Below are 24,307 nucleotides of genomic sequence, written 5' to 3' on the forward strand. Positions count from 1 at the left end.
TCATGTGTATGAGTCATCCACATGGAGCCGTATGTGAGGTCCCGCCCACCCCCAGTATAATAAACATTGAGTGCGGCCCCCCCCAGTATAATATACATTTAGTGCGCCCCCCCAGTATAATATACATTTAGTGCGCCCCCCCAGTATAATATACATTCAGTGCGGCCACCCCCCCCCCCCCAGTATAATATACATTCAGTGCGGCCACCCCCCCCTCCCAGTATAATATACATTCAGTGCGGCCACCCCCCCCCCAGTATAATATACATTCAGTGCGGCCACCCCCCCCCCCAGTATAATATACATTCAGTGCGGCCACCCCCCCCCCAGTATAATATACATTCAGTGCGGCCACCCCCCCAGTATAATATACATTCAGTGCGGCCACCACCCCCCCCCCAGTATAATATACATTCAGTGCGGCCACCCCCCCCCCCCAGTATAATATACATTCAGTGCGGCCACCCCCCCCCCCCCAGTATAATATACATTCAGTGCGGCCCCCCCCCCCCCAGTATAATATACATTCAGTGCGGCCACCCCCCCCCAGTATAATATACATTCAGTGCGGACCCCCCCAGTATAATAAACATTGGTGGCGCAGTGGGAAGTGCCAATGAGGGTTAAAAAAATAAATAAAAAATTAACTCACCTCCTCCAATTGATTGCGCAGCTGCCGGTCTCCTGTTCTATCTTTAGGACCTGTGAAAGGACCTTTGGTGACATCACTGTGGTCATCACATGGTACATCATATGATCCATCACCATGGTAATGGACCATGTGATTAGCTCAGTGACGTCACCACAGGTCCTGAAGATAGAACAGGAGACCGGCAGCTGTGCGATCAATTGGTGGAGGTGAGTTAATTTTTTATTTATTTTTTTAACCCTCATTGGCACTTCCCACTGCGCCACCAATGTATATTATACTGGGGGGGGGTGGCCGCACTGAATGTATATTATACTGGGGGGGGTGGCCGCACTGAATGTATATTATACTGGGGGGGGGGTGGCCGCACTGAATGTATATTATACTGGGGGGGGGGGGTGGCGCACTGCGCCACCAATGTTAATACAAATGCAGGAGGTGGGTGCCGGAGTGAAATAGCCGGCACCCGACCTCTATGATAGGGGGCTGCGATCAGCGGCAGTTAACCCCTAAGGTCCCGCTCCCTGTCATAGAGGTCGGGTGCCGGCTATTTGATTCCGGCACCCGCCTGCTGTATTTGCGCATGCGCGGGCGTGCGCGTACTTGTAAGAATGGAGAGGCGGCCCGAGTACTGGTTCAGCTGTTGTGCGCAGGCGCGGCACAGCGATGCGGCCGGACGAAAGAGGCCGTATCCATGGGATACAGAAAACAACAAAGGAATCGCTTTACATGATTTTTTGAATGAAAGGTAGCTTTTGGATAATAACATGGATAGGAAGATATGTTGTGTGGGGGTAAATAGATTAGATAAAACCTATTTTATGAAGTGGGACAACCCCTTTAAATATTTTTTTCTCCAATGTATTCACTGAGGAAAATAAATTGTCAGATGACATGCAGAATGCAAAAATAAATTCCCCATTAACCCTGGGTTCACACCTGAGCGTTGCGCAAACGCGCGTTTTACGCGCGTTTTTGTCGCGCGTTTTTATGCACGTTTTTTGTAATAGTAAACGCGCGTTTGACGCGCGTTTGTGTCATTGACTGCAGTGTCCTATGGCCACAAACGCGCGTCAAAACGCTCCAAAGAAGCTCAAGTACTTGTTTGAGCGTCGGGCGTTTTACAGCGCGTTCGTACGCGCTGTAAAACGCCCAGGTGTGAACCATTCCCATAGGGAAGCATTGGATTTCATGTCTTGAGCGTTTTACAGCGCGTTTGAACGCGCTGTAAAACGCTCAGGTGTGAACCCAGGGTAAAAGTGTCCTGTCTGACCCAGGAAGAAGTACATCAGCGACTTGAAAAGATTAAAATAGACAAATCGCCAGGACCGTATGACATACACCCCCGTATCCTAAAGGAATTAAGTAATGTCATAGCCAGACCCTTATTTCTGATATTTGCAGACTCTATACTGACAGGGAATGTCTCACAGGATTGGCGCATGGCATATGTGGTGCCAATATTCAAAAAGGGGCCAAAAACAGACCATGGAAACTATAGGCCGGTAAGTTTAACATCTGTTGTGGGTAAACTGTTTGAAGGTTTTCTGAGAGATGCTATCTTAGAGTGTCTCAACAGAAATAAGCAAATAACGCCATATCAGCATGGCTTCGTGAGGGATCGGTCATGTCAGACTAATTTAATCAGTTTCTATGAGGAGGTAAGTTCTAGACTTGACAGCGGCGAATCAATGGATGTCGTGTATCTGGACTTCTCCAAAGCATTTGAGACTGTACCACATAAAAGGTTAGTATATAAAATGAGAATGCTCGGACTGGGAGAAAACGTCTGTATGTGGGTAAGTAACTGGCTCAGTGATAGAAAACAGAGGGTGGTTATTAACGGTACACACTCAGATTGGGTCACGGTCACTAGTGGGGTACCTCAGGGGTCAGTATTGGGCCCTATTCTCTTCAATATATTTATTAATGATCTTGTAGAAGGCTTGCACAGTAAAGTATCAATTTTCGCAGATGACACTAAACTGTGTAAAGTAATTTACACTGATGAGGACAGTATACTGCTACAGAGGGATCTGGACAGATTGGAGGCTTGGGCAGATAAGTGGCAGATGGGGTTTAACACTGATAAATGTAAGGTTATGCATATGGGACGGAAAAATGCAAGTCAACCGTACATACTAAATGGTAAAACACTCGGTAACACTGACATGGAAAAGGATCTAGGAATTTTAATAAACAGCAAACTAAGCTGCAAAAACCAGTGTCAGGCAGCTGCTGCCAAGGCCAACAAGATAATGGGTTGCATCAGAAGAGGCATAGCTGCCCGTGATAAGAACATAGTCCTACCACTTTACAAATCGCTAGTCAGACCACACGGAGTACTGTGTACAGTTCTGGGCTCCTGTAAACAAGGCAGACATAGCAGAGCTGGAGAAGGTCCAGAGGAGGGCAACTAAAGTAATAACTGGAATGGGGCAACTACAGTACCCTGAAAGATTATCAAAATTAGAGTTATTCACTTTAGAAAAAAGACGACTGAGGGGAGATCTAATTACTATGTATAAATATATCAGGGGTCAGTACAGAGATCTATCCCATCAGCTATTTATCCCCAGGACTGTGACTGTGACGAGGGGACATCCTCTGCGTCTGGAGGAAAGAAGGTTTGTACACAAACATAGAAAAGGATTCTTTACGGTAAGAGCAGTGAGAATATGGAACTCTCTGCCTGAGGAGGTGGTGATGGTGAGTACAATAAAGGAATTCAAGAGGGCCATGGACGTATTTCTGGAGCTTAATAATATTACAGGCTATAGCTACTAGAGAGGGGTCTTCCTCTGGATCAACTTGCGGGATAACAGGCCGAACTGGATGGACAAATGTCTTTTTTCGGCCTTATGTACTATGTTACTATGTTAACCGTGCGTGAAAATCGCACCGCATCCGCACTTGCTTGCGATTTTCACGCAACCCCATTCACTTCTATGGGGCCTGCGTTGCGTGGATTATCGCACCACAACGCACAAAGAGGAGCATGCTGCGATTTTCACGCAACGCATAAGTGATGCGTGAAAATCACCGCTCATGTGAACAGCCCCATAGAAATGAATGGGTCGGTATTCAGTGCGGGTGCAATGCGTTCAACTCACGCATCGCATCCGCGCGGAATACTCGCCCGTGTGAAAGGGGCCTTAATGTAATGACATTTGCGGCCTGTTTAGACAAGTTGTGCTATGGGGGCTTAGAGACTCATAGTATAATGCTTCTGCGGTATTCACTGCTAAGGCCTCTTTCACACGGGCGAGAATTCCACGTGAGTGCAATGCGTGAGGAAAACGCATTGCACCCGCACTGAATCCGGACCCATTCACTTCAATGGGGCTGTGCACATGAGCGGTGATTTTCACGCATCACTTGTGCGTTGCATGAAAATCGCAGCATGCTCTATATTGTGATTTTTTTCACGCAACGCAGGCCCCATAGAAGTGAATAGGGCTGCTTGAATATCGCAAGCATCCGCAAGCAAGTGCGGATGCGGTGTGATTTTCACGCACGGTTGCTAGGTGACGATCGGGATGGGGACCCGATCTTTATTATTTTTCCCTTAAAACATGGTTATAAGGGAAACTAATAGCATTCTTAATAAAGAATGCTACGTAAATTAGGGATGGAGGGGTTAAAAAAAATATATGTAATTCACCTAATCCACTTGTTCGCGCAGCCCAGCTTGTCTTCTTTCTTCTTCTTTGAGGACCTGGGAGAAAAGGACCTTTGGTGACGTCACTGTGCTTATCACATGGTCCATCGCCATGGTGATGGACCATGTAATGAGCGCAGTGACGTCACCAAAGGTCCTTTTCTCCCAGGTCCTCAAAGAAGAAGAAAGAAGACAAGCTGGGCTGCGCGAACAAGAGGATGAGGTGAGTTTAATTATAATTTTCTTAACCCCTCATGCCACATTTTAGTAAGCATTCTGTATTAAGAATGCTATTATTTTCCCCTATAACCATCTTATAAGGGAAAATGTTAAAATCTACAGAATACCTAACCCAAACCCGAACTTCAGTGAAGAAGTCCGGGTTTGGGTTTGGGTCTGGGTACCACATTAAGTTTTTTCTCACGCGCGCAAAATGCATTGCACTCACGTGGAAAAAAACTGAAGACCACAACACAATCGCATACAATACTCACGCCACTCGCAGGCAAAAATCCTGATTATCCTAATATAAATATCAACCAGTGAATTGAGATATACTATAAACATTATATCCAAGTACTACATATGTGGTTTGGGACTAAAATTTGATTTCATTTATATTACAAGCTACAATTTATGAAATTACGTAATTCTACAATATATATTCAATGGCGTATACGCATTGTGGATCATATATCTACTGTCCCTACTTCATTGCTGTGATATTGACGATGCACGCAGGAAATGAGCACCACTATCCAGAGCTCAGGTGTGTCATATATAACAATATATACAGCAGTATACCATCACAGCAGGCGGTATAATGTGTACCACACACTGCTTCACTCGTGTAGGACTACAAACCCCAGCAACACAAATAGCCTCACAACCGACTAATCTCCAGTCATTACTTTTGGAGGACTACAAACCCCAGCAAGACAAGCATCCCTTGTGTAGGACTACACATGCCAGCAAGACAAGCAGCATCACAACTCACTGCTCTACGCTCATCACTTGTGAAGGACTACAAATCCCAGCAACATCACCACTTACTATCCACTCCCATCTAGTGTAGAGGACTATAAGTGCCACCATGACAAGCAGCACCACATTACAGGAAAGAGAAGCCACGTGCAGAACTACAAGTCTCAGCAGTGCATCTCCGCCTGACCTGATAAGAAACGCATGCAGCTCCTCCGCCGCCTGGTGTCTTTCCTTCCACATTATCCTCCTCCGTCCCCGAACCAAACTGCGCGGGCTGCCGCTGTCACAGGGGTCACCGCCCCCGGAAGTACAACCCCGGCTTCAACCGGGCTAAAAATGAGAAAATAACTCAAAATAACCGTGTACTCTCCTGGAAGCCACCTGACATGAAGTAAATCCCGTCCTATCAGCGAATTTACTGTTTTATTTCACTTTTACAAAACTATCTTCCACGTCATGTCGCAGATACACTCTTATGTATATGTCCTTCCGCGACGTAAAATAGTCCCAGCAGAAGTGACTGGGTAGGGCACGTTCTTTGCACTGTATCGTTATGAGCTGTGCTCTGGGGCGATAGTAGGACGTTTATTGTATTTATCGTGGTGTGGTTTTACTCTCTGGCTCGGTTATACCGCCTGTGACCGAGTGGTAATACGTGCCGTCGCCACTCCTCTCGCCGGCGGGAGGATATAGCTGTGCTGTGCTTTGTCTCCTCCCTTTTCTGTCTGTGGCCGCCATCGAGCAGCAGCCAGGAGCCGGCGGTCAGCATGGTGAGACTGACTTGGGGCTGTTACTTTAGGTTAGGCACCCCAAAAACCTGGGTGGCAGGGGTCGAGTGTTGTTTAGGGTAATACCCCGGGGTGCCTCGGTCAGGTAACCCGCCTGGACCCCATAGGCCGGAGCCGCGTTGGTGCCGCATGTGGGGAGGCCTGGGCTCCTCCATACTTGTAGTCAGGCCGTGAGGGGCCGGCTCATAGACGGCAGTGCTGGCACATGTGGCATCCACTAGCTGAGTGCCCACTCCCCTTAGTCCCTATGTCAAGGCATCTGCTTCACGTCCCATGCCCTGTAATACTGCTCAGTGTGAACGATGCCTTATATATGATTAGTATGTTTATTAGTGACATGACTTTAAGTAGTTATGCTGGGTTATAATAGTTATATACACTTTATCCCAAGTGTAGTTGTTACTTAATACCTACGATCTGATACCTATGTAGCAGAGTTGGTTTCTCATCAGCTTACACATGGTTACCAGTATAGTGCGTCTTATACATGAGCTCCATATGTAACACTTGTAATTTCCTCCTCCTTTGTGTCGATCCTTTGTGCCATGATGGTGTAATTTGCGTCTGACCTGTTGTCCAGTGACGGTTGCCTGCCGTCAGTAAGCTGGTACCACGGACTGACGACCTCTGAGACTGAGCATAAAGCGGTGTCTTCTGTATGTCACTAGATGTGCGATGCTGTGGACTGACCCATGTTTATGTCCCTCTCTAGGCCTGTGCTCGTCCTTTGATATCGGTGTACTCCGAGAAGGGGGAAGCTTCTGGCAAAAATGTGACTCTGCCTGCAGTGTTCAGGGCCCCTATACGCCCCGATATAGTCAACTTTGTCCACACCAACCTGCGCAAGAACAACAGGCAGCCGTACTCCGTCAGCGAACTTGCAGGTATGTAAGATGGTTCATGAAGCTTGGTGCTGCTTCTAAGTGCGTATTCATACAACTGCATGCAAAACATACTAATTATTTTATAGCCCCTAAAATATATTCCATAACTTTTAAATAATCAATTAAAATAATGACTACAAAACAGTTTGTGCTGTCCCCCCATTCCCATTAACACAAAAGGGCTGGACTCGCCTGCAAAAATGAATTTGCAGTGAGGAACCTGGATCCATTAACATAATTGTGTGAATAGCCCCATTGACTTGTATGGGTCTGGGTGCTCACTGGTCTTAAAGCTGAGAGCACACTGAAAATAAATGCATTCGTGTGTATAAGGTGGAATTTAGATAGTTAAATTATCCTCCTGTTTTACAGAAGTGTGTGTGTATATATAGTAGAAATGTTCAGCAAAAGTGATAGCGGGGCTCCCAGTGTTGAGACCCCTACTGGTCTCTAGAACTAGGATTCAGGAGCGCTCTGCCAAGAGATGCTTTTCCTCGCTGCCAAGCGCGATACAGAAGATGGTCTCCTTTCTATTGAGGCAGTCTTCACTACAGCGCTCAGCAGTGGTGCTGGGACCCCTGCTAAAGCGGCACACTGCCCACCACTGGGACACCAGGGACCCATGCTAAAGCCGCACTGCCCAGCAAGGCGTCTTGCCTGGCTGTCTCCCTCCACATCGTCAAAGCTGTGCGCAGAATGGTCCGGCAGCCAACCAGTAACCAAGCTTCTTGCTTTGTTGGTAATTTCAGGCACATGCAGCATCGCTGCTCTGCCCGTGCCATTCACAACACTCCCTGTGCTGAGTATGGCAGGGAAAAGTCTGAGTATTGGTATGCCTTAGACTGTTTTCAGGGAGTAAAATGTCCTGTACAGGCGTCTGATGCTTGTACAGGCATTATTGCGACCTCTGGGGAGAGCACGGTGTGAGCAATTGTTCTAGTGATCCTCTGGGGTCTAAGCACTCGGACCCCCACTGATGAAAACAGTTGATGCCTTTATTAAAGGTACACTTTAAATATAATGTAGTTCTGGACCTTTATAACTTTTATCTGAGCTTTACAGATAAATGTGTGCACTTTACTTGCGCTAAATTCGAATGCAGACAGCACTCCAAGTAATAGAATGGTGGATGCCAGTCTCCCAGGGAGTAGTACAGGTTCAATCCCCTACATGAACAGATAATCCAAATAAAATCCTGAGAGCAAGAAGCAAGAGACGTGCTGTGTATATATTGGAATTTGGTGAGCATCTATGGTGTCTTACTTTCCTCTGAATACATCAGTATATCCATTGAGGGGAGGTGTCTGATACATCTGCAGTACTTTCACAATTCACCTGTGTGAATGAGGTATAACACTGCTTATATAGCTCTTTGCTATGTGATTAAATTTCTGCATGCCTTCATCATGATGAGATCCACTTCATTGGTCCGTGTTTCTGAAACTAATGATAATTGTGGAAGTTCTGATGTGAAATAGTTGATGGTAAAGAGGATAATTTTCTGTGTAGAATAAACCATATTGACACTGCTCCTTACTTTTTTTTTAGGTCACCAGACCAGTGCCGAATCATGGGGAACAGGCAGGGCAGTTGCCCGTATTCCCCGTGTCCGTGGGGGTGGAACGCACCGCTCCGGTCAGGGTGCATTTGGAAACGTATCCTTAGCAAGTTGAAATTGTTAATGTCCTGCTCACAATGATGTCGTAATTTGCGTCTTACACCCCACTGTGCGACAGTTGCCTGCTGTCATAATGCCAGTGCGGATGACTGATTAAAACACTAATTCTGAGTGAGATGGTTTGAAGGGGATCTTTAGTTTCTTTCTGGACTTTGTATGCAATATGGTTTTACTTAACTAATACTATAGATGTGCCGTGGAGGACGTATGTTTGCCCCCACCAAGACCTGGAGGCGCTGGCATCGTAGAGTCAATTTAACTCAGAAGAGATATGCAGTTTGCTCTGCACTGGCTGCTTCAGCCCTTCCTGCCCTTGTCTTCTCCAAAGGTAAGTAAGAGCTGTTTGGTTTAGGGTTTAGAAATGGTAATATCCACGTTAAGACTATGAGTTTTGACGAGATTAAAATTATTGTATTACTGGTGATTTCTTTGTGCAAATACTCTCCTAGTGTAATATCGTGTTTTAGCACCACTTCAGATGTTATGTTGCAGAAAACTTGGATAATGGTGTCTTTGATACCTCTGCTATACTGGAGGATATACCTAATGTATCATGAGGCGCAGGCCTCATAATAAATTGGGCGCATCCTCTGCCAGTCTGTGGACCTAGATTGAAATATACTTCTGCTCCTGACTGGAGTAGATTTCCGTTTTCGTTTACATCAGGAAACTGGCTTAAATCTTGGTGTATTTGCCGGGGCTGAGGGCTTGACCTCCACACACACCACCCCTGCCACTCCCCCTTTTCAAGTGCAGCGTAAAAACCTACATTAAGGCACAGGTGTTAGTCGCAGGAGGGGTTATGTAACTTTTTTTTTTTAATGCCAAAACCTGGATTAAAGGGGTATAATCTCAGACAATGGGGGCATATTGCTAGGATATGCCCCCATTATCTGATAGGTGCGGGTCCCACTGCTGGGACCTGCACCTACAAAGAGAACGAAGCGGGGAGCGCTATGGCTTCAGGACCCTGGATTTCCCGGGGTCCGTCCACTGCCAAGTGCTGCTCCCATAGAAGTGAAGGGGGGTGCACCTCACATGCGCACCCAATGCTCCCATTCATTTCTATGGGGCAGGCGGCAATAGCCGAGCCAGCGCTTGGCTATTTTCGGCGGCCCCATAGAAATGAATAGAGGGCGGCTGTGTATGCGCAGTGCGCCCTCCGTTCATTTCCTGGCTCTGTTCTCATTGTAGGTATGGGTTCCAGCAGTGAGACCTGTACCTATCAGACAATGGGGGCATATCCTAAGCGATATGCCACTATTGTCTGAGATGGGAAAACCCCTTTAAAGTCATGATGACCCCCAATGTCTACCTAGCCAAGTCTGAATTAAAACCACCTGGTCAGTTAATAAATATCATACAAATTTGTAAATCGGACACATTTCATTGTGCTGCTTGCTCCAGCATCGCTTTGCTTTCATGGTTTTATACAACGAACAGTACACTTAAAGATGATGGAACGCTTATCCTTGGTGACTAACTACAAGCCAGCCTCCTCTGTAAGATGGTGCAGTAAAGTGGCCATAACACTGAGTATTGACACTTGGCAGGGTTAGATACGCTATCTACCCTGAGGATAGGCGATCAATATAAAAATCCCAGACTGCCTCTATAACTTCGTCAGTTTCCAGACAAGTGTTAGACTTGAAGTGTTTACGGGTATCTGTGCTAATCCCTGCTTGAATACGTGTTTACTGTATGCCCAGTTTATGGGTAATAATTAACTTGCATGTGTTTAGGTCACCGTATTGAGGAGGTCCCAGAGGTCCCCCTGGTTGTTGAAGATAAAGTTGAAAGCTACAAGAAAACAAAGGAGGCAGTGCTGCTCCTGAAGAAATTGAAAGCCTGGAATGACATCAAAAAGGTGAGTAAATCTTGGTGACAGAAAATAACTTTATGCTATGGTGTTCCTGGTGGTAAATATCTGCTCTGGAGGTCTGTGCTGCTAGGTGTCTTGGATTCATGTGATTAGGCTACGGGGGAGCATAAGAGCCATTCTCTAATGAAAACTTTATCAAAGGATTAAATTCTTGATGTGAGGTCTCATTATATGCTGCCAAAGTGATGGATTGCAGGTAATAAAAAAAGATAGGTGGGGGGGGAATGCCCATTATTGTTTGTACTTGTGGACACTGATGCTCTGTTAAATCCAGTATAGGGTGATTCGTTGCAACAACCTTCTGTCATGACTTAGAAATCTGACACAAATTAATCATTTCTGTTTTAAAGGGCTTCTACCACCAGAAATACTGTTATGTAGCTGACTGACATTAGCTATGCGCTAATGTCAGCACTACATAAGTGTGTTTCTGACATTTGTCCCTGCCGCTGTTTTTGTTTAAAAAAAAAAACACTTTTATAATATGCTAATGACCCTCTAGGTGCTATGTGGGTGTAAAATCAGCACCATATAGGCTCCGTCAACTCACCCTTTATCCTGCCCAGGTTCCCTGTTCTGCCCGCCCCGCTCCTCTTGATTGATGGCACGGTCTGCCACATCGCTGCCAAAATCCCGCGCCTGCACTGTTCACTGCGCCTGTGCTGACTACCTCACAGTGAGGAAGCCGGCATCAGGAGAGCGGCCTTCACTCACTGCGCCGAATACAGAAGTGAACGGTGTGGGATTTCAGCAGCGATGCGGCGGACCGTGGGGCGGGAAGAATCAAGAGGGGCGGGAAGAACAGGGGACCTGGGCGGTGTAAAGAGTGAGTAGACGGAGCCTCTAGGTGCGCATTTTACACCCACATAGCACCTAGAGGCTCATTAGCGTATTATAAAAGTGCTGTTTTTTTGGGGTTTTTTTTTAACCAAAACTGCTGCAGGGAGAAAGGTAAAAAAACATACTGTTATGTAGTGCTGACATTAGCAACTAACAGTATTTCTGGTGGTAGAAACCCTTTGATCCATTTTGAACAGTGTAATTTGACACAGGATATTACACCTTATGAATGTTTAGGTGTGACTGCTTCACAAGCAAACGTCTGTTAAAGGGGTTGTCAAGATAATTAGCCACCCTCTAACATTCTCCTTATCTGTAATGAAGCATACCAATGTTTAGAGGTCTTCTATTCTCTTCTGTCCAGGTTTATGCTTCCCAGCGTCTGCGTGCTGGTAAGGGTAAAATGAGAAACCGCCGCCGCATCCAGCGTAGAGGACCTTGTGTTATCTACAATGAAGACAATGGCATTGTTAAAGCCTTCAGAAATATCCCAGGTACTAAGAACTCCTTAAGATGTGAACTGAGGAATGATGATCTTCCACTTCATTGGTCCGTGTTTCTGAAACCTGTGATTTCATGGAAGTTCTGACCTTTGCTATAAGTGACCACTGACATTAACAATATCCTGAAGCCTATTTCCAAATGGAGTAATGTATTTGTTCGCCTTCTAGGAATCACGCTCCTCGGTGTAAAGAAACTGAACCTTTTGAGGTTGGCTCCAGGTGGTCACGTTGGGCGGTTCTGCATTTGGACCGAAAGTGCCATCCGCAAGCTGGATGCCCTCTATGGCACGTGGCGCAAACCAGCTACCCTGAAGGCAGATTACAAGTATGTACTTATTCTTATGGCTGTTTGAGCTATATTGCTTCTGGCTTAATCAAGGGTCTGCTTGCATGTATCTTAAGTGCTACATATAGGGCTGTTTTTGTGATGAGCTACACTTCTGTGGTCCGTGTTTCTGATACTCCATGATATCTGTAGGAGTTCTGAATAACAGCAGTCTGCCATCTCTTCATAGAAGTCTCGAGCTACGCTCTTTCTAACATGCAATTATTTTTTTCCTCATTTGTAGCCTTCCCATGCACAAAATGACAAATACCGATCTGGGCAGAATCCTGAAGAGTCAAGAGATACAGAAGGCTTTACGTGCTCCAATGTAAGTCTCTATACATGTAATGCATGGAGAATTGGTTATAAAAGTAACAACGTTTTTATGATGATTTCCACTTCATTGGTCCGTGTTTCTGAATCTGTGACGTGAATGGAAGCTCTGACTGACATAATGTAGATTCAGGTGCAGTTTCTTTATGTATAAATGTTATAGCTGACGTTGTGTGCACTTGGCTTACAGTAAGAAGGTGAAGCGCAGAGAACTCAAGAAGAACCCACTGAAGAACTTGAGAATTATGTTGAGGCTCAATCCATACGCAAAGACGGCAAAACGCAATGCTATCCTGCGCCAGGCTGAGAACGTGAGTGTTGGATCTTATCATTTTGCTAGGGTCTGTCGTAGCCTGATACACTACTTGTGATCGCTGCATAAGTTTTAGATTGAGCATTGAGTCTATACATTCCAATTAAATTCCATATCCAACAGTCTTCATAATCCATAACTACTTATTTGACAACTTAATTTATTGTTTCAGATTAAGAAAAAACAAGATAGGCGGGCTGCAGTGGCAGCAAAAACTGCAGCAGCCACCAAGCCTGAGGAAGCCAAATCTGAAGCATCTGCCACCAAGCCTGCAGAAGTCAAAACTAAAGCAGCTACCAAGCCAGCAGCTAAAGCAAAAACTAAAGCAGCAAAGAAAGCCTAACTTTGACTTGCTGAAGTTCAGCACTTCGGATTCCTTCTCAATAAATGCTGTTTACTATTGAAGAGTTTCTGGTTTTAATTTCTTCTAACGAGTGTTACATGGCTACATTACTTTGAGCTTGTGTTCAGTAACAAACAGATATAAAAAGGGGTTCTTTGAGACTGATTAGGATGTGTTGAAGTAGCAGAAGGTTCCTTTAAATTTTATTTTCCCCTTCATCCTCCATGACTGCATACCATGAGATGACCCACCTCCAACCACGTAGGAACAGGAAGATAAATTTGACCCTCCTTAGTGTCTTCCTGTCCCTCCAGGTGGAGACTAATTATCCTTGGGGTGAGGCCGCGCTCAGTTTAAGGGAGGCAGATAAGGAAATGTCTTCCTCATGAGGGAAGCGGGCAGCACCCGTGCCCTAGTTTGGTATATGAGGTGCTGATTATCATGGACATCACTGCTCCTTACCTCCCGCTCTGCTTGTCAGGCGTGAAGGTCTGTGTGGACCAGACTCTCAAGGAGTCCCTCCGGTCATGTTCGAGCTCCGCATCGTAGCCCGATACTTTCGGCGCTTGCGATGTCGGGAGTGTTCCATGTATGTACTTATGTAGGTACTTCCGGTCTGTGGAATGCACACTGAGGGGGCGGAGCTAGAATTGTAGGTCTAAGGCCTCTTTCACATGGGCGTTGCGTGTGAGGGCCGGATAGGATGGAAAATCGTACGATTTTTGCCTGTGAGTTTTGTATGCGATTGCGTTCAGTTTTTTTTTTTTTTCTTTTCGCGCAAGTGCAATGCATTTTGCTCGCTGCCAAGTGCGATACAGAAGATGGTCTCCTACTTTCTATTGAGGCCATCTTCACTACAGTGCTCAGCAGTGGTGCTGGGACCCCTGCTAAAGCAGCACACTGCCCACCACTGGGACACCAGGGACCCCTGCTAAAGTGGCACTGCCCAGCAAGGCGGCTTGCCTGGCTGTCTCCCTCCACATCGTCAAAGCTGTGCGCAGAATGGTCCGGCAGCCAACCAGTAACCAAGCTCCTTGCTTTGTTGGTAATTTCAGGCACATGCAGCATCGCTGCTCTGCCCGTGCCATTCACAACACTCCCTGTGCTGAGTATGGCAGGGAAAAGTCTGAGTATTGGTATGCCTTAGACTGTTTTCAGGGAGTAAAATGTCCTGTACAGGCGTCTGATGCTTGTACAGGCATTATTGCGACCTCTGGGGAGAGCACGGTGTGAGCAATTGTTCTAGTGATCCTCTGGGGTCTAAGCACTCGGACCCCCACTGATGAAAACCGTTGATGCCTTTATTAAAGGTACACTTTAAATATCATGTAGTTCTGGACCTTTATAACTTTTCTGAGCTTTACAGATAAATGTGTGCACTTTACTTGCGCTAAATTCGAATGCAGACAGCACTCCAGGTAATAGAATGGTGGATGCCAGTCTCCCAGGGAGTAGTACAGGTTCAATCCCCTACATGAACAGATAATCCAAATAAAATCCTGAGAGCAAGAAGCAAGAGACGTGCTGTGTATATATTGGAATTTGGTGAGCATCTATGGTGTCTTACTTTCCTCTGAATACATCAGTATATCCATTGAGGGGAGGTGTCTGATACATCTGCAGTACTTTCACAATTCACCTGTGTGAATGAGGTATAACACTGCTTATATAGCTCTTTGCTATGTGATTAAATTTCTGCATGCCTTCATCATGATGAGATCCACTTCATTGGTCCGTGTTTCTGAAACTAATGATAATTGTGGAAGTTCTGATGTGAAATAGTTGATGGTAAAGAGGATAATTTTCTGTGTAGAATAAACCATATTGACACTGCTCCTTACTTTTTTTTAGGTCACCAGACCAGTGCCGAATCATGGGGAACAGGCAGGGCAGTTGCCCGTATTCCCCGTGTCCGTGGGGGTGGAACGCACCTCTCCGGTCAGGGTGCATTTGGAAACGTATCCTTAGCAAGTTGAAATTGTTAATGTCCTGCTCACAATGATGTCGTAATTTGCGTACTTACACCCCACTGTGCGACAGTTGCCTGCTGTCATAATGCCAGTGCGGATGACTGATTAAAACACTAATTCTGAGTGAGATGGTTTGAAGGGGATCTTTAGTTTCTTTCTGGACTTTGTATGCAATATGGTTTTACTTAACTAATACTATAGATGTGCCGTGGAGGACGTATGTTTGCCCCCACCAAGACCTGGAGGCGCTGGCATCGTAGAGTCAATTTAACTCACAAGATATATGCAGTTTGCTCTGCACTGGCTGCTTCAGCCCTTCCTGCCCTTGTCTTCTCCAAAGGTAAGTAAGAGCTGTTTGGTTTAGAAATGGTAATATCCACATTAAGACTATGAGTTTTGACGAGATTAAAATTATTGTATTGTATTACTGGTGATTTCTTTGTGCAAATACTCTCCTAGTGTAATATCGTGTTTTAGCACCACTTCAGATGTTAGGTTGCAGAAAACTTGGATAATGGTGTCTTTGATACCTCTGCTATACTGGAGGCTATACCTAATGTATCATGAGGCGCAGGCCTCATAATAAATTGGGCGCATCCTCTGCCAGTCTGTGGACCTAGATTGAAATATACTTCTGCTCCTGACTGGAGTAGATTTCCGTTTTCGTTTACATCAGGAAACTGGCTTAAATCTTGGTGTATTTGCCGGGGCTGAGGGCTTGACCCCCACACACACCACCCCCTGCCACTCCCCCTTTTCAAGTGCAGCGTAAAAACCTACATTAAGGCACAGGTGTTAGTCGCAGGAGGGGTTATGTATCTTTTGGGGAATGCCCATTATTGTTTGTACTTGTGGACACTGGTGCTCTGTTAAATCCAGTATAGGGTGATTCGTTGCAACAACCTTCTGTCATGACTTAGAAATCTGACACAAATTAATCATTTCTGTTTTAAAGGGCTTCTACCACCAGAAATACTGTTATGTAGCTGACTGACATTAGCTATGCGCTAATGTCAGCACTACATAAGTGTGTTTCTGACATTTGTCCCTGCCGCTGTTTTGGTTTAAAAAAAAAGCACTTTTATAATATGCTAATTACCCTCTAGGTGCTATGTGGGTGTAAAATCAGCACCTAGAGGCTCCGTCCACTCACCCTTTATCCTGCCCAGGTCCCCTGTTCTGCCCGCCCCGCTCCTCTTGATTGATTGCACGGTCCGCAGCATCGCTGCCGAAATCCCACGCCTGCACTGTTCACTGCGCCTGTGCCGACTACCTCACAGTGAGGAAGCCGGCATCAGGAGAGCGGCCTTCACTCACTGCGCCGAATACAGATGTGAATGGCGTGGGATTTCAGCAGCGATGCGGCGGACCGTGCAATCAATCAAGAGGGGCGGGAAGAACAGGGGACCTGGGCGGGGTAAAGAGTGAGTAGACGGAGCCTCTGGGTGTGGGTTTTACACCCACATAGCACCTAGAGGCTCATTAGCGTATTATAAAAGTGCTTTTTTTTTTTTTTTTTTTTTACCTTTCTCACTGCAGCAGTTTTGGTTAAAAAAAAATACTGTTATGTAGTGCTGACATTAGCGACTAACAGTATTTCTGGTGGTAGAAACCCTTTGAGTGATCCATTTTGAACAGTGTAATTTGACACAGAATATTATAAGGAGAACGGAGCAGAGAAAGTGGAGGCGGGCGCACCGCACCTGCGCGGCCAACGCTCCCATTCATTTCTATGGAGCCGCCGAAAATAGCTGAGCGCTGGCTCGGCTATTTCCGTCGCCCCCATAGAAATGAATGGGAGCGTTGGCCGCGCAGGTGCGGTGCGCACCCATTCACTTCAATGGAAGAGGCGGGGAGCTGCGCCTGTTGGTGGTCGGACCCTGGGAAACCCGGGGTCCTCCAGCCACAGCTCTCCCCAGCTCCGTTCTCGTTGTAGGTGCGGGTCCCAGAGGTGGGACCTGCACCTATCAGACAATGGGGGCATATCCTTGCGATATGCCCCCATTGTCTAAGATGGGATAACCCCTTTAAGCCTTATGAATGTTTAGGTGTGACTGCTTCACAAGCAAACATCTGTTAAAGGGGTTGTCAAGATAATTAGCCACCCTCTAACATTCTCCTTATCTGTAATGAAGCATACCAATGTTTAGAGGTCTTCTCTTCTGTCCAGGTTTATGCTTCCCAGCGTCTACGTGCTGGTAAGGGTAAAATGAGAAACCGCCGCCGCATCCAGCGTAGAGGACCTTGTGTTATCTACAATGAAGACAATGGCATTGTTAAAGCCTTCAGAAATATCCCAGGTACTAAGAACTCCTTAAGATGTGAACTGAGGAATGATGATCTTCCACTTCATTGGTCCGTGTTTCTGAAACCTGTGATTTCATGGAAGTTCTGACCTTTGCTATAAGTGACCACTGACATTAACAATATCCTGAAGCCTATTTCCAAATGGAGTAATGTATTTGTTCGCTTTCTAGGAATCACGCTCCTCGGTGTAAAGAAACTGAACCTTTTGAGGTTGGCTCCAGGTGGTAACGTTGGACGGTTCTGCATTTGGACCGAAAGTGCCATCCGCAAGCTGGATGCCCTCTATGGCACGTGGCGCAAACCAGCTACCCTGAAGGCAGATTACAAGTATGTACTTATTCTTATGGCTGTTTGAGCTATATTGCTTCTGGCTGAATCAAGGGTCTGCTTGCATGTATCTTAAGTGCTACATATAAGGCTGTTTTTGTGATGAGCTACACTTCTGTGGTCCGTGTTTCTGATACTCCATGATATCTGTAGGAGTTCTGAATAACAGCAGTCTGCCATCTCTTCATAGAAGTCTCGAGCTACGCTCTTTCTAACATGCAATTATTTTTTTCCTCATTTGTAGCCTTCCCATGCACAAAATGACAAATACCGATCTGGGCAGAATCCTGAAGAGTCAAGAGATACAGAAGGCTTTACGTGCTCCAATGTAAGTCTCTATACATGTAATGCATGGAGAATTGGTTATAAAAGTAACAACGTTTTTATGATGATTTCCACTTCATTGGTCCGTGTTTCTGAATCTGTGACGTGAATGGAAGCTCTGACTGACATAATGTAGATTCAGGTGCAGTTTCTTTATGTATAAATGTTATAGCTGACGTTGTGTGCACTTGGCTTACAGTAAGAAGGTGAAGCGCAGAGAACTCAAGAAGAACCCACTGAAGAACTTGAGAATTATGTTGAGGCTCAATCCATACGCAAAGACGGCAAAACGCAATGCTATCCTGCGCCAGGCTGAGAACGTGAGTGTTGGATCTTATCATTTTGCTAGGGTCTGTCGTAGCCTGATACACTACTTGTGATCGCTGCATAAGTTTTAGATTGAGCATTGAGTCTATACATTCCAATTAAATTCCATATCCAACAGTCTTCATAATCCATAACTACTTATTTGACAACTTAATTTATTGTTTCAGAATAAGAAAAAACGAGAGGCGGGCTGCAGTGGCAGCAAAAACTTCAGCAGCCACAAAGCCTGAGGAAGCCAAATCTGAAGCATCTGCCACCAAGCCTGCAGAAGTCAAAACTAAAGCAGCTACCACCAAGCCAGCAGCTAAAGCAAAAACTAAAGCAGCAAAGAAAGCCTAACTTTGACTTGCTGACGTTCAGCACTTTGGATTCCTTCTCAATAAATGCTGTTTACTATTGAAGAGTTTCTGGTTTTAATTTCTTCTAACGAGTGTTACATGGCTACATTACTTTGAGCTTGTGTTCAGTAACAAACAGATATAAAAAGGGGTTCTTTGAGACTGATTAGGATGTGTTGAAGTAGCAGAAGGTTCCTTTAAATTTTATTTTCCCTTTCATCCTCCATGACTGCATACCATGAGATGACCCACCTCCAACCACGTAGGAACAGGAAGATAAATTTGACCCTCCTTAGTGTCTTCCTGTCCCTCCAGGTGGAGACTAATTATCCTCGTGGCACTTGCGGTGAGGCCGCGCTCAGTTTAAGGGAGGCAGATAAGGAAATGTCTTCCTCATGAGGGAAGCGGGCAGCACCCGTGCCCTTGTTTGGTATATGAGGTGCTGATTATCATGGACATCACTGCTCCTTACCTCCCGCTCTGCACGTCAGGCGTGGAGGTCTGTGTGGACCGGACTCTCAAGGAGTCCCTCCGGTCATGTTCGAGCTCCGCATCGTAGCCCGATACTTTCGGAGCTTGCGATGTCGGGAGTGTTCCATGTATGGACTTATGTAGGTACTTCCAGTCTGTGGAATGCACACTGAGGGGACGGAGCTAGAATTGTAGGTCTAAGGCCTCTTTCACATGGGCGTTGCGTGTGAGGGCCGGATAGGATGGAAAATCGTACGATTTTTGCCTGAGTAGGGTGAGTTTTGTATGTGATTGCGTTCAGTTTTTTTTCTTTTCGCGCGAGTGCAATGCATTTTGCACATGTGTGAGAAAAAACTGAATGTGGTACCCAGACCCAAACCCGGACTTCTTCACTGAAGTTTGGGTTAGGTATTCTGTAGATTTTAATATTTTCCCTTTTAACATGGTTATAAGGGAAAATAATAGCAGTCTTAATAGAGATTAAGTAAATTTATGGATGGAGGGGTTAAAAAAAATTAAAATTAAACTCTCCTCATCCACTTGTTCGCGCAGCCCGGCTTGTCGTCTTCTGTGAGGACCTGGGAGAAAAGGACCTTGGTGATGCCAAAAGGTCCTTTTCTTCCAGGTCCTCGAAGAAGAAAGAAGACAAGCCGGGCTGCACGAACAAGTGGATGAGGTGAGTTTAATAAAAAAAAATGTAACCCCTCCATCCCTACTTTACTTAGCATTCTGTATTAAGTATGCTGTATTAAGAATGCTATTATTCCCTTACGTCCTAACCAGTGGCACAGATAGGGTATTCTGCCCCTGTGGACTGGTTAGGACAGGTGGAAGTTTTAATGAACAAAATAAAAAACCACTGGCATGCACACGCCCTCCCTGCCCCCAATAAAGAGGGGCGTAGCCCTCATGCTATCGTGTTTTTTTCTGTCCTGCGGACAGGACGGGACAGGTGGTGCACTCACCCCCCCCCGGGTGGAGACAGTGTATTTTTTTTTTTTTTCCCTTTTGATATTTTGTTCCCTTTGGGAACTAAGCCGCTCCTTCTATGCGGCCGGAGGATGTGTCTCGGGCCTTGGCTAGTTTCCGCTCCTGCACTGAGCCCTATCACGATTGGGCTTACCTCTTTGCCAGGTGGTGTGGCCGGGGTAGGAGCGGGAGCAGCTGGAGCGGAGGTAGCGGCGTCCGCATGTTCTGCTGGGCGCCGCCATCTTGCGGAAGTGACGTCGGGTGACGTCACTTCCGGGTCTGTCTCCGGAGCGCTGCTGTGCTGCCGGGGTTGTTTCTTTTTTTTTTATTTAGGGCCGTGGGGGGCCTTTTGAATGTTTAGGTTCCCTCTCTGGGGCACATAATTATATTTTGGTCATTTTAGACCAAGTTATAAACCCTTAAGATTACCCCGCCCCCTTTGTGGGCGGGACTTTCTTTTTGGCGCCAAAACAACCTATTTAAACTTGGTGAAGCTCCAGGTTCAGTCTCCTGGAGCGCAGCTTGCTGTCAACCTTGAGTGTGGTTTGGTGTTTGGTGCTAGAGAGTTTTGCTACCTCTGTGCTGAAAATCGTTTTTCTATAAGAGCTTGCTAGGATCTTCTGGGTAAAGATCCTGAAACTTGCGATTAAGCTTTTTCTTGAATTTTGCTAAATTCATGTTTCTTTAATTTTCAGCCATGTCGTCGACCGGTGACGGAGAGCGAGAGCCCGGCAGGAAATCCGTGGGCAAGAGGCGCCACCTGCAGTGCCATGACTGCCAGATTGTCCTGGAGGACTCTTACGACTTCTCCCGCTGCCCACCCTGTAGGGCCAAGTCAATCCCCCAGTTGGAGCCATCTGTCCACGACGTGGTTGATTGGGTGAAGGGGTACATGGAGTCCAACATGACCCAGGTCAACGCCTCCATCCAGGAACTGAAGAATGCCCTGGTCGCCAAGCGTCATCGTCCCTCCTCCCCCCATCGTGCGATGGAGGTCTCGGGGGGGGGGGGTCAGGAGGCGAGGGAAGGTTCCGCCTCCTCCTCGGACGAGGAGGATGGATTCTCCTATTTTTTCCCGCTGGAGAAGGCCCAGCGGCTTCTAAAATCCGTCCGGTCGGGGGACCAGGACGTTGACCCGGGGGAAGCCTCATCCTCTGCCTCTTGGGGGCCTAGGGCCTTTAAAGCGGATGATTCTCTCCTATCTCTGATGAAAACAGAGTGGAGAAAGCCAGAGAAGGGTCCAGTGTTGACCAAAAGGTTCAAGGCCGTGTTCCCGGTCAAAGAGGATCAGGTATCTTCCTGGGGGCCTGTCCCGAAGGTGGACATGGCGATTGCAAAATTATCCAGGAGGACCCTGATCCCTTCAGACGACGGGTCAAGTTTGTTGGACCCGATGGACCGGAAGGCGGACTGCGCCCTTAGGCGCGCCTATTCCTCGGCCTCAGTCGCGATTGCGTCGTCCGAAGTGGTGAATTTTCTGAAAACAAGGTTCTCTCAAATTGAGTCTGACCTGGACCAGGGGGTCTCTAGGGACGACATTCTGGCCTCATGCAAGACGGCCAGCCTTGCCATTGATTACTTGTGCGACGCAGCTCCACAACAACTGAAGCTGGCATCTAAGTCTATGGCCCTTTCAACCGCGGGCAGGCGTCCGCTTTGGTTGAAACCCTGGAAGGCCGATACGACCTCTAAGCACAATCTTTGTGCCATGGCCTACGAACCCGGCAAGCTTTTTGCAGAGCTGGACCAAATAATGGAGGGGCTGTCGGACAAGAAGGGCAAGTCCCTTCCCCAGCAGTCCTTTCGTGGTCGGGGCAAGGGGTATGGTTCCAGAGCGGAACCGCAACCCAGACCCCAGAGGAATTGGGGTTCCCGTAGAGGAGGGAAATCCTCTCGGGGTTCTAGACCCCCCAAGAAGTCCTCGGCGCTCTGATTGCGGGCCTCCTCGAGGCTCTTGGTATTTAGCCGGTCTGACTGGAAATCTCGGGCTCCCTTCTCCCCACATTCCCGTAGGCGGTCGCCTACAACATTTTCTACCTTGTTGGCAGGATCATATCCAGGACAGTTGGGTCCTGCGTGTAATTTCTCAGGGGTACCTGTAGACTTGAGCAGCCGGCCTCTGGACAAATTTTTCCAGACAAGGCTTCTTCCCAGCAACAAGCAGAAGATTCTAGAAAGTTACGTACTAGAATACTTCCAGAAGGGGGCCTTAGAAGAGGTTCCTCTCCAAGAGAGGGGAACAGGTATCTACTCCCCAGTTTTCCTGGTACCCAAGAGTACCAGAGGGTGGAGAATGATTATAGATCTGAGGTTCTTCAACCGTTTCATAAGACAAAAGAAGTTCCGTATGGAAACTATCCAGTCAGTGACCAATCTTCTTATGCCGGGAGATTTCTTGGCAACCTTGGACCTCAAGGATGCTTATCTCCATATTCCCATCCATCCTGGGTCCAGAAGATTCTTAAGGATCGCAGTAAACATCGGGGGGGTCCTAAAGCATTTTCAGTTTGTGGCCCTCCCGTTTGGGATTTCTTCAGCCCCACACACTTTCACCAAAGTGGTGGTCTCTGTGGTGGCCGCACTAAGACTTCAAGGCTTGAGCATAGTTCCATACCTGGACGACTGGCTCCTCAGAGCTCCTTCCCAAGCGATCCTGTCCCAACACATCCAACAGGCTGTTACATTCCTACATCAGTTAGGATGGATAATCAATTGGGACAAATCCCAACTCTAACCAGCCACCTCAGTAAGGTTCCTGGGGTTCATGGTGGATTCAGTCAGGATGACGATTCATCTCACTCCCGAAAGAAGGCAAACCGTACAACAGACAGCCCATTCCCTCTCTGTACCAAAACAGGTAACGATCCGAACGTGGATGAGGATGTTGGGACTAATGTCTTCAACTGCAGAGGCGGTGCCTTGGGCATTATGGCATCTACGTCCGCTCCAGTCGGAAGTATTAGCCAAGTGGAATCACAGTCCGGTAGGACTCAATTCCGTGCTCTCCCTGCCTTACAAAGTCCGATCCTCTCTGAGGTGGTGGTCCCACCTCATGGACGGCAAGTCCCTGATCCAGCCCTCTTGGATCATACTTACTTCAGACGCATCCCTAGTAGGCTGGGGTGCGCATCTTCAGGACAAGACAGTCCAGGGAACTTGGACACCTCAGGAAAGGTTATTGTCATCGAATCTCCTGGAAATCAGAGCAATCAGGCTAGCTCTTCTTCATTTTGCTCCCATCATTCGAGGGAAGGCAGTGAAGGTACAGTCAGACAGCATGACCGCTGTGTTGTATATCAACAAGCAGGGAGGCACGAGGTCACAAAGTCTCCTGAGAGAGATCGGGGTGATTTTGGATTGGGCAGAACTGAACCTCACCCACTTATCAGCCGTTCACATTCGCAGAGTTCACAATGTGATTGCGGATCGCCTGAGCCGAGGTCTTCCAACCGGAGAATGGTCACTTCATCCAGAGGTCTTCAAGGAGATAACACTCAGGTGGGGCATGCCAGAGATCGATCTCATGGCAACGAGGTTCAACACCAAGGTGGAGAGGTATTGCTCCCTTTACAGGGAGGACAACCCGGTGGCAATAGATGCACTGTCAATCCCATGGAGGTTCAGGCTGGCCTACATCTTCCCTCCAATTTCCTTGATACCAAGGGTCTTGATGAAAATCAGGCAGGACCAAGCGTCAGTTTTTCGCCATTATCCCATACTGGCCGAAAAGAGCTTGGTTTACCCAACTTCTACAGATGAGTCGGGGTCAATTTCTGAGGCTTCCCCCAGAGAGAGTACTGGTATCGGGGGGCACCCAGGTCTCCTCAAATCTTCAAATGTTCAACCTGACAGCCTGTAGGTTGATCAGTCCCTTCCAAGGATAGAAGGGCTATCGGGGTCTGTCTTGAGAACCTTCAGATCAGAAGCGACCAACAAGGCCTACTCCAGAATCTGGAAGATTTTTTCGTCCTGGTGTTCTAGGCATCAGCAAACATCCGCTGAAGCTTCCATCCCGATGATCTTAGTTTCTACAGGACGGTCTGGACAGGGGGCTATCACCCGCTACCCTTAAAGTGCAGATCTCAGCAATC

At 46.9% G+C, this 24,307-nt stretch overlaps 3 protein-coding genes and 11 non-coding genes across 14 annotated transcripts in view; 13 read left to right on the plus strand and 1 right to left on the minus strand.

Moving 5' to 3' along the window:
* ZWILCH (zwilch kinetochore protein) overlaps window positions 1–5,584 on the minus strand; it is a 77,796-nt gene extending 72,212 nt beyond the window's left edge. The window contains 1 exon segment of the mRNA XM_044279376.1: window positions 5,482–5,584. Within this exon segment, the coding sequence (XP_044135311.1) occupies window positions 5,482–5,534 (53 nt within the window). The 5' untranslated portion in view covers window positions 5,535–5,584.
* A 380-nt stretch (window positions 5,585–5,964) lies between these two features.
* Window positions 5,965–13,245, plus strand: RPL4 (ribosomal protein L4). Its single transcript, XM_044279379.1, has 10 exons — window positions 5,965–6,064; window positions 6,795–6,966; window positions 8,515–8,621; window positions 8,834–8,972; window positions 10,387–10,511; window positions 11,731–11,860; window positions 12,038–12,194; window positions 12,439–12,522; window positions 12,718–12,838; window positions 13,013–13,245. Exons 1-10 carry the CDS (start codon window positions 6,062–6,064, stop codon window positions 13,181–13,183), a joined length of 1,209 nt encoding a protein of 402 aa, XP_044135314.1. The 5' UTR covers window positions 5,965–6,061; the 3' UTR covers window positions 13,184–13,245.
* LOC122929842 lies at window positions 6,624–6,722 on the plus strand. Its single transcript, XR_006388057.1, has one exon. It is a non-coding gene; the product is annotated as a small nucleolar RNA SNORD16 (small nucleolar RNA).
* LOC122929816 lies at window positions 8,368–8,438 on the plus strand. Its single transcript, XR_006388034.1, has one exon. It is a non-coding gene; the product is annotated as a small nucleolar RNA SNORD18 (small nucleolar RNA).
* On the plus strand, window positions 8,658–8,758 carry LOC122929843. The gene has a single exon (XR_006388058.1). It is a non-coding gene; the product is annotated as a small nucleolar RNA SNORD16 (small nucleolar RNA).
* Window positions 11,889–11,959, plus strand: LOC122929818. The gene has a single exon (XR_006388036.1). It is a non-coding gene; the product is annotated as a small nucleolar RNA SNORD18 (small nucleolar RNA).
* On the plus strand, window positions 12,289–12,360 carry LOC122929822. The gene has a single exon (XR_006388040.1). It is a non-coding gene; the product is annotated as a small nucleolar RNA SNORD18 (small nucleolar RNA).
* Window positions 12,575–12,644, plus strand: LOC122929820. Its single transcript, XR_006388038.1, has one exon. It is a non-coding gene; the product is annotated as a small nucleolar RNA SNORD18 (small nucleolar RNA).
* A 1,643-nt stretch (window positions 13,246–14,888) lies between the features above and the next one.
* Window positions 14,889–14,959, plus strand: LOC122929817. Its single transcript, XR_006388035.1, has one exon. It is a non-coding gene; the product is annotated as a small nucleolar RNA SNORD18 (small nucleolar RNA).
* Window positions 14,960–15,125: 166 nt separating this feature from the next.
* LOC122927492 (60S ribosomal protein L4-B-like) lies at window positions 15,126–18,839 on the plus strand. Its single transcript, XM_044279380.1, has 7 exons — window positions 15,126–15,141; window positions 15,355–15,493; window positions 17,324–17,453; window positions 17,631–17,787; window positions 18,032–18,115; window positions 18,311–18,431; window positions 18,606–18,839. Exons 2-7 carry the CDS (start codon window positions 15,437–15,439, stop codon window positions 18,666–18,668), a joined length of 612 nt encoding a protein of 203 aa, XP_044135315.1. The 5' UTR covers window positions 15,126–15,141; window positions 15,355–15,436; the 3' UTR covers window positions 18,669–18,839.
* LOC122929844 lies at window positions 15,178–15,279 on the plus strand. Its single transcript, XR_006388059.1, has one exon. It is a non-coding gene; the product is annotated as a small nucleolar RNA SNORD16 (small nucleolar RNA).
* Window positions 17,482–17,552, plus strand: LOC122929819. Its single transcript, XR_006388037.1, has one exon. It is a non-coding gene; the product is annotated as a small nucleolar RNA SNORD18 (small nucleolar RNA).
* LOC122929823 lies at window positions 17,882–17,953 on the plus strand. The gene has a single exon (XR_006388041.1). It is a non-coding gene; the product is annotated as a small nucleolar RNA SNORD18 (small nucleolar RNA).
* On the plus strand, window positions 18,168–18,237 carry LOC122929821. The gene has a single exon (XR_006388039.1). It is a non-coding gene; the product is annotated as a small nucleolar RNA SNORD18 (small nucleolar RNA).
* Window positions 18,840–24,307: the final 5,468 nt, after the last annotated feature.

The sequence above is a fragment of the Bufo gargarizans genome, chromosome 2 (assembly GCF_014858855.1).
Source record: "Bufo gargarizans isolate SCDJY-AF-19 chromosome 2, ASM1485885v1, whole genome shotgun sequence".
NCBI classification, from domain to species: Eukaryota; Metazoa; Chordata; class Amphibia; order Anura; family Bufonidae; genus Bufo; species Bufo gargarizans.

What these genes read in the sequence shown, in the direction of transcription:
- RPL4 (XM_044279379.1), top strand. An exon ending in CTCCGTCAGCGAACTTGCAG is followed by an intron (nt 6,967 to 8,514) that starts GTATGTAAGATG and finishes CTTTTTTTTTAG; the next exon opens with GTCACCAGACCAGTGCCGAA. An exon ending in AAGGCTTTACGTGCTCCAAT is followed by an intron (nt 12,523 to 12,717) that starts GTAAGTCTCTAT and finishes CTTGGCTTACAG; the next exon opens with TAAGAAGGTGAAGCGCAGAG.
- LOC122927492 (XM_044279380.1), top strand. Translation starts at nt 15,437, where the DNA reads ATGCAGTTTGCTCTGCACTGGCTGCTTCAGCCCTTCCTGCCCTTGTCT. An exon ending in AGCCTTCAGAAATATCCCAG is followed by an intron (nt 17,454 to 17,630) that starts GTACTAAGAACT and finishes TTCGCTTTCTAG; the next exon opens with GAATCACGCTCCTCGGTGTA. An exon ending in ACCCTGAAGGCAGATTACAA is followed by an intron (nt 17,788 to 18,031) that starts GTATGTACTTAT and finishes CCTCATTTGTAG; the next exon opens with CCTTCCCATGCACAAAATGA.